The sequence below is a fragment of the Siniperca chuatsi genome, linkage group LG5, assembly GCF_020085105.1.
Source record: "Siniperca chuatsi isolate FFG_IHB_CAS linkage group LG5, ASM2008510v1, whole genome shotgun sequence".
NCBI classification, from domain to species: Eukaryota; Metazoa; Chordata; class Actinopteri; order Centrarchiformes; family Sinipercidae; genus Siniperca; species Siniperca chuatsi.
In genome coordinates this window covers 25665368-25680374 of record NC_058046.1, presented here as the reverse complement: position 1 = coordinate 25680374, position 15007 = coordinate 25665368, and the positions used below count along the sequence as shown (strand labels likewise).

The 15007-nt window shown below is 39.6% G+C and overlaps 1 protein-coding gene across 3 annotated transcripts in view; it reads left to right on the top strand.

Annotated features, from left to right (window-relative positions):
* The window catches only part of arl15a (ADP-ribosylation factor-like 15a), a 103731-nt gene extending 100119 nt beyond the window's left edge, over positions 1 to 3612 (top strand). For all 3 annotated transcript variants that reach the window (XM_044197750.1, XM_044197751.1, XM_044197749.1), the window contains exon 5: positions 1545 to 3612. In XM_044197750.1, coding sequence (XP_044053685.1) covers positions 1545 to 1697 — 153 coding nt within the window. In that variant the 3' untranslated portion in view covers positions 1698 to 3612. The remainder of the gene's footprint in view (positions 1 to 1544) is intronic.
* The last annotated feature ends 11395 nt before the right edge of the window (positions 3613 to 15007 follow it).

Sequence of the window (15007 nt, the reverse complement as noted above, 5' to 3'; positions counted from 1 at the left end):
AACAGTAGTATTTCTGCAGTGACTGATGAATGTCCCCTTTTCAACCTGTGCCCTTTAACAAACACTCAATGTGAAAAGCAGATTACAATAAACCAAGAAAGCAAGAAAAAAAAGTCTACTTTCGGAATGAATAGTCAAGCTCATATTTTAACAAGTAAAGATAACTGAGGAAATAGCTCTTTAGATTTTAATATTTTCTATCACCCTTTTAAAGGAGTTATGAATACTTTATCCATATACTGTGATTGACAAATGATAATTATTCCAGCATTTGTACCTGTTGTTACTTGATCAGTGCGATACACTTTCCTTTAAACCTTTACAAACAAACACAAAACTGTCAAACTGAGCATGAAAGTGACTAAATAAGTATACATGGCGGGAAATTGTAGTTCTGTTGCATCAGTGACATTAGCATTTTGACTTTTTTTCTCAGAGCTGCTGACAGTACACATTTGTCTTTGCACATTCCTCACTGGCTATCAGACAAACAGGAGGAGATGGCTGAACTTCGTTCACATCGGGCAAACGAAATTGCTTCCATTACTCTCAGCTTGAAAATGTCAGAAACCCTAACAACCTGCAGTACCTTCAGAGGAGGTCTAAGACATTGTTTCCCTCTGAGATTTGTTTTTTACGTAACAGCTGGTTCTGGTTCTCCCCCCAGCCTCACCCCACCCCCACTGTCATGAGCTGCTAAAAGCCAACATATGAACTTTATAATCAACTGTTACAAACAGCAGTGCCAAGCCAACAAGCCACAGATTTTTCAGATAAGAAGACTGTTTTATTTCATTTAGTTGTATTATATTTTACTTTTATTTATTTATTTATTTCTTAACTTTGCATTCTGGATGCAAATCTGTGTGTGGACAGTTTCATCGCTGTGCCTTCATGAATTTGTGACTGATTATGTTAAGAAAACACACATGTGCATGGAAAACTAATTGAAGTGCGGATAGGGATGACACACGTGGGCTCTTGCTTTTTTCCTGTTTAATGTTCTTGGCCCCAGAGGATAAAGAGTGTGGCCTCAGGAAACTGTAATGCAACAGTAAAACCAGAGCTTTTCTTACAAAATGATAATCCTGGTCCTCATTTCTATTTGGCTGAGTCATGAACTGTCCATACACTGGTCTAAAAACATCCCAAAGCTTTACCATGGAGGGCGAAAAATCTGCAGGTTTCCATTTCCACCAGTTACTCAAGCACAAGATAATATTGGCTACTTTCTCCCACATGTTTGGAGGTGTTTTAGTTATTGAAATCACCTGGTTTGCTTGACATGAAAATGTGCAGACTATTGACCTTTTTAATGAAGAATGGTTTGAGACTAGTGATATATCTGCAAATTTATAAAATAATCAATTTATTTAAATTTGAATGAAGATGCTCTTGCAGGATTTTTTAAATGTAATTGCTGATATTTAAAAGATTTTGCCTATGTAAATATGATTAAACAGGATCCCTTATTAATTATTATTATTATTAATTAGTTAATACTGAATGTTTTGACTGATCACATTCTCTGTTTTTGCCGGCAGATCAAGAAGTACTTTGAGCTGGAGCCGCTGGCCAGAGGGAAGCGCTGGATCCTGGAGGGCAGCAGCACTGACAACATGGAGGCAGTGAAGGAGATCTTTGGTCAGTTCATTAGCCTGTTGGAGGACAAAGACACAGAGCCTGCAAGGATATGATGCTAACGCTGCTAATGCTAAGAGACATTAGCGGCTAACGACAAAGAAACACCACATCCTGCTGGTACCCATGTACACACACTCATGCACAGACACAAACATGTACACACAAGAAAATACAGCAGATGTTGGCCTCTCTCTTTGAGAAGTGTATTGTATGTTATCCTCCCTTCACCTGCACTCTAATTTTTCAAATTGGAAGAGTGTGCACAAGCAACAGTCAGCCACTACAACCTGACAGAGGAGAGCTGCCATTAAACCCACCCAGTGTAAAGCAGTTTGTCAAGAAAAATCACTGAACTTTGCCAGAAATGGAAATCTTGTTTACTACAGTCTGTACCATTGTGATTAAACCAATGGCATGTTGGACGAATGGCATTCCTTCAGTCTTCATTGGACACTAACACACACACATTCTCACTCTTACACAGACACACACACACACACACACACACACACACACACACACACACACACACACACACACACACAAAAGTGGAGCCCAGGTTGTCTGTAGATATGTTTAACATCTTCAGTAATTACTTTACAAGGTGTTTGGGTGGGCACTGTTGATGTTCTTTCCACTGAGAAGTACTGTATGGCTGTCAAGTATGCTTCTACTTTTGACTCGGTAACAACGAATGTCGTGTGATTGCATAGTCGAAAGCCTTGTGTTATGTACAGTAGTTACATATCGGTGTGTCGCACCGTGTCTGAATATCTAATCTGAATAGTGTAGTCTGAGTATCTCATGGAGTGTCATGTACATGCAAACAAGCATATTGCTGTGTACCCTCCTGTGCAGTTATACACAAGTACTACTAATCATGTAATCAAGTGCTACGTGACTTTATGGAGACGTGAGTCCATTTGGAGAAAGTGGGAACAAGTCTGAATGCTTTTTATAAATGTGCAACTTAGGATATATTTTATAGCTCTGTATGTTAACCTTATAGAGCTAAATTCAGATTTTTTATATATCATACCACACTTATGAATTCTTTCAAATCAAAGACCAAAAAAGAAAAAAAAAACAACCTCATTGATTGAACGGGCTGCATGTAGCCACACAGTAGAGAAATGTGATGGATTTAGTTTCATTTCAGTGCTAAGCAAATGTCATGTTTGTTTTTGTTTTTCTACATTTTTACTGTATTTTTTTTTTTTTCCTTTGGAAATTGACATAATCCCTCTCAACTCTGGCTAGTGATTCCAGTCTCTCATCAGGGTGGAATACAAACTCAATCAATCAGCCACAGCAACAGCTGCATCTGACAAGTCCCTGTCCGACACCCTAATGCCTTCCAACTGTCTGTGAAAACCCCTCCCTGTCTGCTGTTTATCGCGGACCCCCGCCCCACCTCATCCCAACCCGTCCCAACCAACACTGCCCCTCCACTCCTGCTCCGATCCCTGTCTCCATTACTGCTCAGTGGGGAGTTTTATCCCAGATGCCATCTTTCAGCCCGACTGCCCACGTGTGGACTCCACACCTCTAAAATGAGTCGTATTGATTGTGCCACAGGTGTGTGCTTGTCCCTAAGATGTGCTTCAGTAATGGATAATGCTCACACCTCCTCTGTGTGTGCTTTGTAATTTTTGTTGTTGTTGTTGTTGTTGTTTTGTTCAGTATTTTGTAAGGTTTTTAGAGATTTAATCACTTTTTGTACCTGATGTGAGATCTGCCAGGTAGTTTTTTACAATCCGGATGGATCGGTGCATTCAGTCGCTTGAATGCAAAATAAATCTGTCGACTAGGGTTTTTTCCAGTGTTGGACTTTGCATATCATCTGCTCACACATAGGTTTTAAAACATTCACAGCAGCCTGTTTTTGTTTTGTTTTTTTGTATTTTTGTTTGTTTTTTCAATCATGCGTTTTGTCTAAAATGGCAATTAAAGTATTAAAAAATTGAATATTGTCTTAGTTGTTATTTATATTTTGATTTCTTTTGTTTGTTAAAATATTTTACATCTCTGAGTGTCACATTAAATGCCATAATGTCACTTTATTTTTAACATGTAAATGTATAATGGGAGTATGGATGACAGTTTTTAGGTTTGTTAAACACAAAATATTTTCTGCATTCTGCTCAGGTTTGTAGCGTTTTATCTGTTTGTGTGTCAGACCAGGTATGAATTTAGAGACTGTTTTAAGTAAATGTTCTTACAATGTAACATTTGTACTTCATGTATTAGTATGAAATGTGTGATGAGCTGAATGTTTGCATACGTTTTCTGGAAACATTTTCTTCACAATGTCTCTGATTTGTGATTTAAGGTGGCCTGTGGAAATCTGAGACACCGGAAGATAATCGAGAAAACGCAGATGAGCCAGTGGAGGTCGAGCCAAAGTTTAAAAAAAAAAAAAAAAAAAAAAAGCACTCGAGTCAAAGTGTAGCAGCTGAAGAAAGTATTGAGTGGAAACTTAACCAAGTGAGACAGGAGTTCCTGATAAATATACTCTACTCTGTGCTACCTCTGCCTCCCCTTTTCTTCTCCTTTTGCCCTTCTTCCATCTCTTTCAAATTAACCGTGTGGCTTTAATACAATGTGTGTCATGCAGGTTGCCCTGGCGACTCTTTGATCCTGTTTTCCAGTCTCTGCCTCTGGGGCAGACGTGCTTCTCTTCAGTCTGCTGCACACCAGCTCTAGAAGCTGCTGCAGCCCTGAGACAAACCATGGGCTGCTGCGCTCGTCTCGCTCCCCCCTTTTCTTCCTGTCGCTCTCACTTTCCCTCTGTTTTTTGAGTCCTCTCTATCTCTCTCTTCTTAGTGTTTTTTTTTCTCAGGTTCTCTCCGTCTCTCTCTTACTCGCTCTGCTTCCCTTTGGTCACGCCAAAGCAGTCCTCCCTCAGCATGAGCATCCAGGATGCCCAGGGGAAGGGAAGAGGCCAGGACCTCAGCGAAAGCAGCCCTCCGGGGAGGAAAAAAAGAGAGCGACAGGGGACCTATCTCGCTCTTCCACTCCTCCTCACTCTCTCTTTCTGTCTGTACAGTAGATTTTTTTTCCCCCTGAAGAAGATGCAGCCAGTCTTCTCCTCCCACACTGAACCTTTGCCTGCTCTACCTGTTTAATTGCTGGTGTCTGGCTGTGGTGTTTTGGGAATTTTTTCTCTTGTCCTCATTGGCAGCAGACCCTAAGTGTGGCATAGAGATAAGAAGCTGCAGAGTTAAATTGTTGTTTTTGTGCGGTAATACAGTCCAGACTTTTCAAATCAGTCTGTGCTCACAGTTGTATTACCAAGCAACAATAACGGAGATGTTTACTGTGGTGGATACAGCATCTCAAGAAACTTTCAAGTCTCTGCAAGTTGATTTTTATAATTCACTAAAATGAATGGCAATTAATTTGCTGCCTGGAAGGGAGGAAAAACACTTTGAGAAGTCTAACAAACTATGGCAAGCCTAATTGTTGGCAGTAATATAAAGTGAAGCTGTGATTTGTAACAAAAGGGCGAAACATGCAGAAATGCCAGAGCGGCCCCTTTAATCTTCTGCATGTAAAGAATGACTGAGAAGACACCACACAAAAGCAAACTGAACTTAAAGTACGCAGTAAAGTTCAAACCTGCCAACCACAGACAATTCTCCAGCGTGCAATGCTACAGCCTGCAGCATACTTTATTAAGCATTTTGTCTTTTTGTTTTTTATTTTCTGACATAAAGAGCGCTGCATTCACGTCATGTCATTACTAGTCGCCTGTAACGTGGTTACAGTGTGTACAGTACACACACATTACAGTCAATAAGAACACAGGAAATCTTCCATCAAGTGTGGTTTGGATTTTAACATGGGCTGTTTTCATTTTAACACTGAAAATCAACACATGATTTTACAGTGTACGATTGAGACTGACCACCAAAAGACGTGGGTTTTTTAAAAATATTATCCTCACACTTTTGCCACATTTGATCTTTTTCAGCACAACCTCAGCATGACTCCTTGAACAGTAAAGGTAGTCACTGCCTGAGTGTGTTTCCCCTGCTGTTCACATTTATTTCCCCCAATAATCACAAACAGGCAAAAGTGCTGCTTTTTAAAAAGGGATAAAGCGTGCATCATATATTATCTGCTGTCTGTATTTCAAGTAGCATCTGATGATCAACCCAAGTAAAGAAAAAGCAAAGACAAGAACAGCACACAGTGTCTGATGAATCCACATATGCCTGCCAAAAACACTAGATGTGACACAAAAGTAAAATATCAACAAAACAAGAAAAGTATTGGCAGTATCAAATAAAATGTTATATATAGTTTTTAGGATACATTTAGTAAAGTGTATCCAAACAGCTGCAGTTTTAGCTGGGCAGACTACAAATGAGTGAAATTGCATGTACAAATGTTCTTGAATTTATTTAGCATTTTTGTGATCTGACGAAAGGTTGAATCTTACCTCGTAACAGAATATAGTGAAACTAAATTATATAAAGCAAAGGTCTGGGAATTTTAGTGACAGACTTTTAAAATTGTATTGGCCCTTTTGGTTGGGAAGCATTAATGTAAAGGCGATTCATTGGATTTTTCACAAACAACAAAACGAAGCCTGTGAGCTTTGTGAAATGCAAATGCATGACCCGACAGGGAACCTAACTTTCGTTTACAAGACAAACAAAAGCAGGCATGTTTTCTTAAACTCTGCAAAGAATGCCCTTTTCTCTCTGTCTTCTCCCTTCTCCCATCCAGTGTGGCAGCATTTCTGCTGATAAGACCCAGCCAGGAGGTGGAACAGATGTTGCCTTGACATCCATCTGGGCCTCGTACCCCTGCTCTGCCTCCCACAGCCGATGCTCCACGCAGGACTCCCTACATTCCCGGCCCCTCACAGCGAGAAGCTGCTCCCACAAAGAAAGCTCCCCTCCTCGGGATCCTCGAGCAGTGACACAGCACAGACATCAGCCTTGATGCTGCTGTCGTTCGTGTTACATGTGTGTATGTGTGTGAGAGTGTCCGTGATCAGACAGGACCTCTGGGTTCATTTGAGGTGTTTCCTCTTTGTTTCAACACTCTCCTGACTTTGTGACTCACACACCCCTTTGAAAAACAAACACAAATGACGGAAATGTATCGATATGATGTAAGCTAGTGAGGAAATGTTCCCTGGACCAAATAATCATTTCCAGATATGTGAGAGGATGGTTCCAACGAGTCGCAACATGTGCAACACTTTGACATTCTGACTTCACATATTTTAATTGATTTAAATTGACCAGAAAACTGGTAGTTTTATTTATCCTGAAGGTGTGAGAGTCAAGTCTTCCACTTGGTGTCAACCTCATATGTCAATTTTATTTTAATTTGATGGATTAATAGACACGGAAAAGCAACCGTGGATAAATAGTTGCATTTTTTTGTGGCCAAACCATATTGGTGTGAAACAGCAATGGCAAAAATTCACATTTTCTGCACTCTATGGAGCACCACATGGTTAGGACTTTACAAAATGACGAGTTTGAATTATTTTAAATGAATAGATTCTACAAAAGTAGATTCATAAAGGTTATAAGACAATAATACAACTTTAAAAGTGATTTAGCCATAACTTACAAGTCTTTTTTTCTACCAGTTTTGTGTTTTCAGATGTGCAGCAGGAGATTCCTCAAAGCAGACGTCCCTGACACTGAATGAAACGGCGGAGGAATCCCTCCTGTCGCGCACGTGATCTTGTAGGTTTGTGGCCAAGCTGTAAAACTAACGAACGGCTCAAACCTGATAGAATCTTAACGAGTTCCACCCCTGCCAATCAGTGAGTGAGTGTACTTTGCAGCAACATGCCACAATCATTATTACCACTAATTAATATTTGACTTAATCACTTGATTTTTCCTTCATGGTGCTTTATGAGTCACTAAAGTGTTTTTTTTTTCTTTTGAACTTGAGTTTAACCCTTAATTTAACTTTGGTTCACCTAAGGTTAAACTTCACATAACCTTTGATTTTCACTTACCTGCATACTTTTTCAGTTTCATTATATCTGATATAAAGATCATGAAACACAAGCACATTTGAGTATATTAAATTAGTCTGAACAGATTTAAGTAATTTGATCAGAAGTGGAAATTGAGGATATTGGGCACCGAATCAGACAGCTGCCACAGTCATTTCTTTCCAATCAATCCTATATTAGTCTAGGATGACTGGTGGCTCAGGCTTAGGCTCATTATCACCTAACATAACATTAAACTTAATGTAAGAATGCATAAACCCTCACAAATGTGTCTATTTCTGGAACAGATTTGGCCTGCTGAAACTTGTGAGCTCTGCCTTCCCAAATTTCATTCACTGCCTCAGATTTATGAACCCGGATCTTCACGGATTCAAGTCTGAAAAACTCCCCCTGCAACTGATCCACAGCAGGTAAATCTTAGGGAATGTGAAGTTTCACAGATGACAATAAACTGAGCTGTAGATCTTCTGTCGGTCTTTTTCTGGTCCATCATTAGAGCAATGAAAACTATTTATTAAATGATAAAACTGATAAAATTTCTACCTTTTTTAAACAGAGGTGGAAAAAGTATTCATAACTTTTACTTAAGTAAAAGTAGCAATAACTCAAGGCAAAATGACTTCACTGCAAGTCCTTATTTAAGTTGAAGTACAGAAGCGTTAGCTGCTAAACTTACTTACAGTGTCATAAGTAAAAGTACTGATTAGGCAGCAGAATGAGCCCTGTTAGTATTATATTATTGGATTTATCATGGATGCATTGCTGTGTATGTAGCATTTTATGTTGCAGCTGCTTAATAAACTAATGGGTAGTTGAATTTATAACAATGCATCACATTTTATGAGGTGATCATATATTTTATATGTAAAACCTTGATCGATCTTTAAAGTAACTTGTAACTATAGCTCTCAAATTTAGCGGACTAGTAAGTGTAATATTTGCCTAAGTGGTATAAATTGGCATAAAATGGAAATACTCAAGTAAAGTACAAGTACCTCAAAATTGTACTTAAATAAAGTACTTTGAGTAAATGTACTTACCTTCCACCACTGCCTTTAAAATCCTTCCAACTTGTGAATTTTCAGCTGAGGATAGAGCTATCTGTCAGTTTTGGCCCCTAAACATCTTTAATTATTTTTGAGTTTGAGATTAAATTAATATGATCCTTGTTAGGTATCCTGCGTATGTTTGGATATTAAAGGACTTCAACTTTTGTCCTCGAAAAATGTAGGGAAACAACGCTGTGCAATTCTACTCTGGCCCTTTGTGGCCACCTAAACGACTCTTGTTTTTTCTGTGTGTTTTCTGTCTGTTGGGTGACTTCCGTGGGATTCCAGCAGGCTTGTCACTCAGATTGTTTGTCCTGGGGACGAGATCTGTGTGAGTCCTGTATCTCTTCCTCTCTCCTCGGCCCGAGTGCTGATGGAGACCCGCATCCCAGGTGGCCTACACATCAAAACAAGAGGGATCGCGGCTCTTGGTTTTCAGACAAACATCACTCACTTTCTTTGTTGTCTGAGGGACAGGGGGCATGGTGGTTTATCTCCTGAGGATCTCCCCCGCTATCGCCTTCCACCAGCCCTCCGCCCCATCCCATAGGAGCCACTAAAAGCAAATGTCAGTCATGGAGAAGGCGTTGCATTCTTTCAAGAGGTCAATTAGTGGTGGCCACAGAAGGATCTGTTGCATGTTTAAGAAGAAAACTATTTAAAAATCGCACAAGATCGTCCATTCCAGTTACAGATTTATTTCCTTGCCGCAAAACAAAACCACACCGGGTAATTTTTCTTCTCCCTCTTTATGATGAGACCTCTGTCACGTTGCAGCCCATGTTTTGGAGATAACTGCCCTGCCCTCCCTACATACCTACCGCAGTCAGCCCAGTTTAGTCTACTGTGAGGTATTTGAAGCTGAGCCTGATTCACGATGTGCTGCATATGAAACCTATTGCTCTCTCAGGCCATGTGATGGGGGCAGCCCAGTAGCAGCTTGTGGTGGAGCAGCTCCTGACCCATCTGTGCAGGTGTCCTTCTCGGCTCTTTCCCTCCAGGCCTATACGGAGCACCGTGTCTAGGGGACTTTTATGAGCGTGACCTTAACATGCCCGTCTCGAGTGGTCTAGACTCAGCACTCCGTTTACTAGAGTCCCCGTTCCACTGATGGCTATCAGACTTTTCGCTTTTTACTAGTGATTCTCTCTTGTCATAACTCTTTGAAGACGGACCGACGTGACGCTTTGACCATCCTTTTTGTGGACTTTGTAGAATTTACTCTCACGGCTCTGAAAAACAGGGAATAACAAAGAGGAGGGTTCTGACATGCACTGCCTCTCTCTGCAGGAGAGTCAGATGAACATGTGCAGAGTACAGCTGTGGTTTGGCTGCACTCTGAGAAGGTGCTGAGGCTTTCATAGTGCAGACGCCAGCTTTAAATTAATATCAACATGAAGTGCAAGCATCAGGATCACAGATCTGGGTGACAACTTAGTGAAGGAAATGTTCTCTACAAGCCGAAATTAAATTAGAGCTTTGCCCCAAGTGGCATTACTTTTACACTAACGCAGCACAAGTGACATTTACTTCAATGACTGTCTTTAATCAGTTTTTATGAGCCTTGGCCTCTGATAACTCCTATAACGAGCCAACGCAGTGAATGTTTCGTAAGAAGCCACAGGTGATTAATCAGTCGCTAATATGTAGTAAATATTTAATTGTTGCCTATAAATTTTGCCTTTTATACATTATGATCTGTTTGGTGTGCTGCATGGCACCAAGCCAAACACTGTAGGTGGATTAGCTCATTGAATCCAAACAGTTTACGGGGAAAGCAGCTCCAGTGACGACACTATGTGGGCAGCTTGCAGCTCTCAAAATACAAACGTTCCGTGTGAAAGCGAAAAAGGAGAAAAAGTGAGTCTTTCACAGGAACAATCTAGTAAACACGGTCGCAGCGCAGAGAGAGAACACCTGTGTTTTACCAAAGTTTTGGCTCAGAGCAGTTTGATCACTGCCGGAGCCATATTTGGTCAAGTGAAAATTTAATGTCGCCCTTACAGCGATGACGAAACGCACCCTGAGTCAGGCAGGAAACTGCAAAGTCAGTCACAAACAAGATCTGAGGGAACAACAGAAACACAAGAAGGTGAACAGCATGGTGCTGAGATGATTCAGCTCTGCTGGAATAGCAGGCTGCAGACACAAACACGGGTTAGATAGTGGGAATAAGCTTAGAGCGGAAGCCAAAAATAGTGTTTAAGGTGTTGAGGATTAGGGTTAAATGTCAGAGAGGTCAAGTAAGAGACCAGTTTCGATTGGCTTATAGAGGGGCGCCCCCATTAGCTCACCTGGTAGAGCACGCCATGTACCAGATTGAGTCCTTACTGCAGCAGCCTGGGTTCGAATCGGGGCCCTGGGCCCACAGCCCTCTGCTGCATGTCTCTCCCACATGTCCTGTCTCTCTTCAGCTGTCCAGCCTATCAAATAAAGGCAAAAAGCCCCAAAAAATCTTTAAAAAAAAAAAAGATTGGCTTAGAGAGGTCAACTGGCAGCTAGAGTCTTTCAATACTTTTACAGTAACCAATGGTAAACAGTGTATTTACCATATAATGTTGACAAACCTGACCCCTACCTCATTTTTTTAACGATGGTAATTCCCAAATAAACCTCAATGTAGCTTTTTTTGTAAAAGTTTGTGGAGATTTAGAGTCAATTCATGAATCTGAAACATTTTAAAGAAAAATCCACAGCGATAAAGAGATTTATTAAACATATTAGTTATTTTAACACCTACAAAATTGGTGAAGTACAGGACAAAATAAACCCCAGGCTTAAAAGTAAATGTAAAATAACACATTTGTCCACATGACAGTAGTTCTTAAATGTTTCTCGGTCATTTTGAGAATTATGAAATGTCTCCAGTCCAGAGTTTTGGGATCACATGGCAGCGCTTCCTCTCTGTTTACTGTTGTTCTGAGAATTGAGCCTAAACATCCTCTAATGGGATTAGCCAATAGGAAAAACCCAGAAGAAGAAATTATGTCCACTCTCCCAATAGAGTGAAAAGATTTTAACAATAAAATCACTCTTTTAGATTTTTAACACTTTTTTGACCTATTAAAATTTCTAAATTTGACTAAATGATATGTTCCTACATAGGTAGATCTTAACCTCCATTTAAATCATTTTGCATGTTAAAGGTTAGACTTTATGACCTGACTACATAGTTGTATCAGGTCTACATCAGATAAAGAGTGCAGTCAAAAGCCTCACAGTTCCAGCAGTTTAAAATATGAATGGATTAATTTTGCACTGTAGTTTGGTTTTAGAGTAATGAGCAAAAACCAGGCAGCAGTACATAGTTTAAACCCTTAACATCAATTTTCCTTAATATCCCCATTTGTCTTTACAGTCCCTTAAAACTTGGTTTCACATCTTCAGTATTTCTCTAACATTGAATATTCATGTGTAAATATGCAACAATCAAAGTAAAATAAACATCTTTAGGAACGTTTTATTAAGAGTTAAGAGAGAACAGCCACAAACTCCGCTAATCTGCATCATCAGGACTGTGTGGGGTTTGATCAGATTTGATTAGACAGTGACTCACCAACTGTCATCAAAATTTGATTGAAATATTGCTAAATGTTGACATGCGTGACATCACCTTTTTCCATCGTTGTCCCGCCCACTTCAGACCAATGAAAACAGAGATCTCCCCTGTGAAATAACCAAAAAAATGGTGCTAACTTTGTCAGAACATTTGTGTGTTCATGTAGAACCCATTCACTCATAGTAAGAAGCTGATTGAGAAAACAAGTTATTAGGGACTTTAATTTTCCCTTTAAGTAGCTTTAAAGTTGGAAAAATCATCTTATTCCACACTGCCTGACACTGTCACATATATATTCTGTATTCAGCTCATAACTGAAATATACAAGCGCAAGACATGTTTCTTATGGCTGCATAATTCCATCAAATAATATTCTGGATGCCTTCCCCAAAAGTCAGCCTAATGGTGGGATTGAAGTGGGTAGAAAGAATATTAACTGTGAATGCAAGTATTTGTACTTAACAACAGTACATTTACTCAAGTACTGTATTTTAGTACAATTTTGAGGTAATTGTATTTTTCATGTACTTCTACTCCACTACATTTCAGAGGGGAATATTGTACTTTTTACTCCACTACATTTATTTGACAGCTTTAGTTACTTTGCAGATTAAGATTTTACCTACAAAACACATGAGTTTATAAAATATCATTAACTGTCATAGAATAAACTAACCAACAGTATATAAAGCATTTAAAATTAGCTCCACCTCGACCAACTACAACTGTAAAATGTTACTTTCACATTAATGCATCAGCAACAATAATCCAACAATATAATATATAATTGCTGTACAACACTCAACGGGGGCATTTTTCTACATTGTGAGTACTTTTACTTTTGATACTTTAAGTACATTTTTCTAATAAAACTTGCGTACTTAAACTTAAGTAATATTTTACATGCAGGACTTTTACTTGGAATGGAGTATTTTCTCTGTATGGTATTGCAACCTTTACTTATGTACAGGATCTGAATATTTCCTCCACCATTGATCAGCAAACATGCAAGTCAAATGGATACAGAGTAGTGTACATTATATTTTAGTCACTACACAACAATAAGGTATATTTGCAGTAATTTAGTTGCATAAATTCTTGCAGGTTTTTTATGTAATTTATATAATTGATTCATGCTTTAAACACTAATTAATACCTGCTGGCCATGTCAACAAAAAAAAACAAGGAGAGCTGCTGAAAGTTGAAGGAGTGAAATTCGTGCTTTCTCCTCAGTCTGTCTCTCCTGTTGCTGCCCAGCGGACAGCCCCCCAGCCCCTCTGAATCTGCCTGGTTCACATACACAAGATTAAGTAGCAAAAGTGACATCCAAGACCAATCGGGCCACCCAAGAGAACTGCAACCAGCGGAGAGGCTGTCAGAGCCCCCTTTTGCAGCATTAATCTTCAAGCCTCTCCTGCACTGCCAACTCACATCTCCTTCAAACAGGACAGGGAGGTAGAAAACTGAACTTTTCCCTCCCTGAAGGTTTTCTCCTCTCCATCAATTAACTCTTTGGGGGACAATTCATCGTCACCCGCCATGCGCCAGACAACTTCAAACACTGGCAAAATGAATTGCTTTTCCAGACATTTTTAAAACTTGCCTTTGATTTCACAACAAGGAGATTAGTGTGGACGTTAGTTCAATTTGTAATCGGCCTAAATGTCTTCACAAAGACGTGAGGCAAAAATTACACTAAAAAATGATTTATGCCTGAGAAAACTACATTTAACTTGTCTGTTGAGGTTCATAGAGGCATTTCTATGGTCTGTTCCACCCATTAATAAGATGTTAACATTCAGCAATGGAATTTATCTTAGACGCCAGTAGGCTGTTAAAATAGACATTGAGGGATCAGCACGCTAACTGAGCTACTTTAACCACCTCAGCTAACCCCTTTGTCTTCTGTGCTGACCAATAGCATCTTTGATCTCTTTCAGGAGGATAACTCTATGGTGTTTGTGTGTGTGTGTGTGTGTGTGTAGGGTGGGGGTTATCCTGACCTTCTGGGGGCGTGGTGTCATGTCCAACCTGATAGCGGTGTGAATGGGAAAACAGAAAAGATGAATACAGCAATTGCTAAATAGCGGAACATGAGTGTGTTATGCTGTGGATGCCTTCAGTCCCAGGAGAGGGCCTTCCTAACCCCAACCTTTCTTTTGCCCGAGACCTGAGAAGCAAAGGGGGACGTCGCGCCATCTAACAGCGTTCCTTTGAAGAGAGCGACGCTGAAATCAAGCAGCATGCCTCAAATACTTTCTGCTAGTTTTCAGTGAGACTCTTTAGACATGGCAGGAAACCTGTCCTATTGGAATATATCTACTTTAAAGGATAAGTCTGGTGATATTTTATATTTTTCTTATTGTCAACAAAGTCCATGAAAAGACCAAAACCAACAATGAATTGATTCTACTAACAGGCCTTGTCTGTGTAGCCAAAGCCTGATACAGTATGTGTCATTCCTCTGTGCCATAGAGCTCCATTGTTGTCCAATAACTATTAAAAACCCATCAGTGAGCCACACTGTTGCACTGGGTGACATGTTCCTTCAATATGATGAACATGAGCACTGTAGTTTATTTTGAGTCATTCCCACATACACCAAATGTGTATTAATCTGCAGCTGAAAAAACAAATGCACTATTTACACCTGTTCAAGTAATATTTGCTAAAAACAACAGTACGAAATTATTTAGCCTTATTTTTATTTTTTTTTTAATTAAGGTTTATTTCAGTGACCTTTTTTTAAAAGATTTA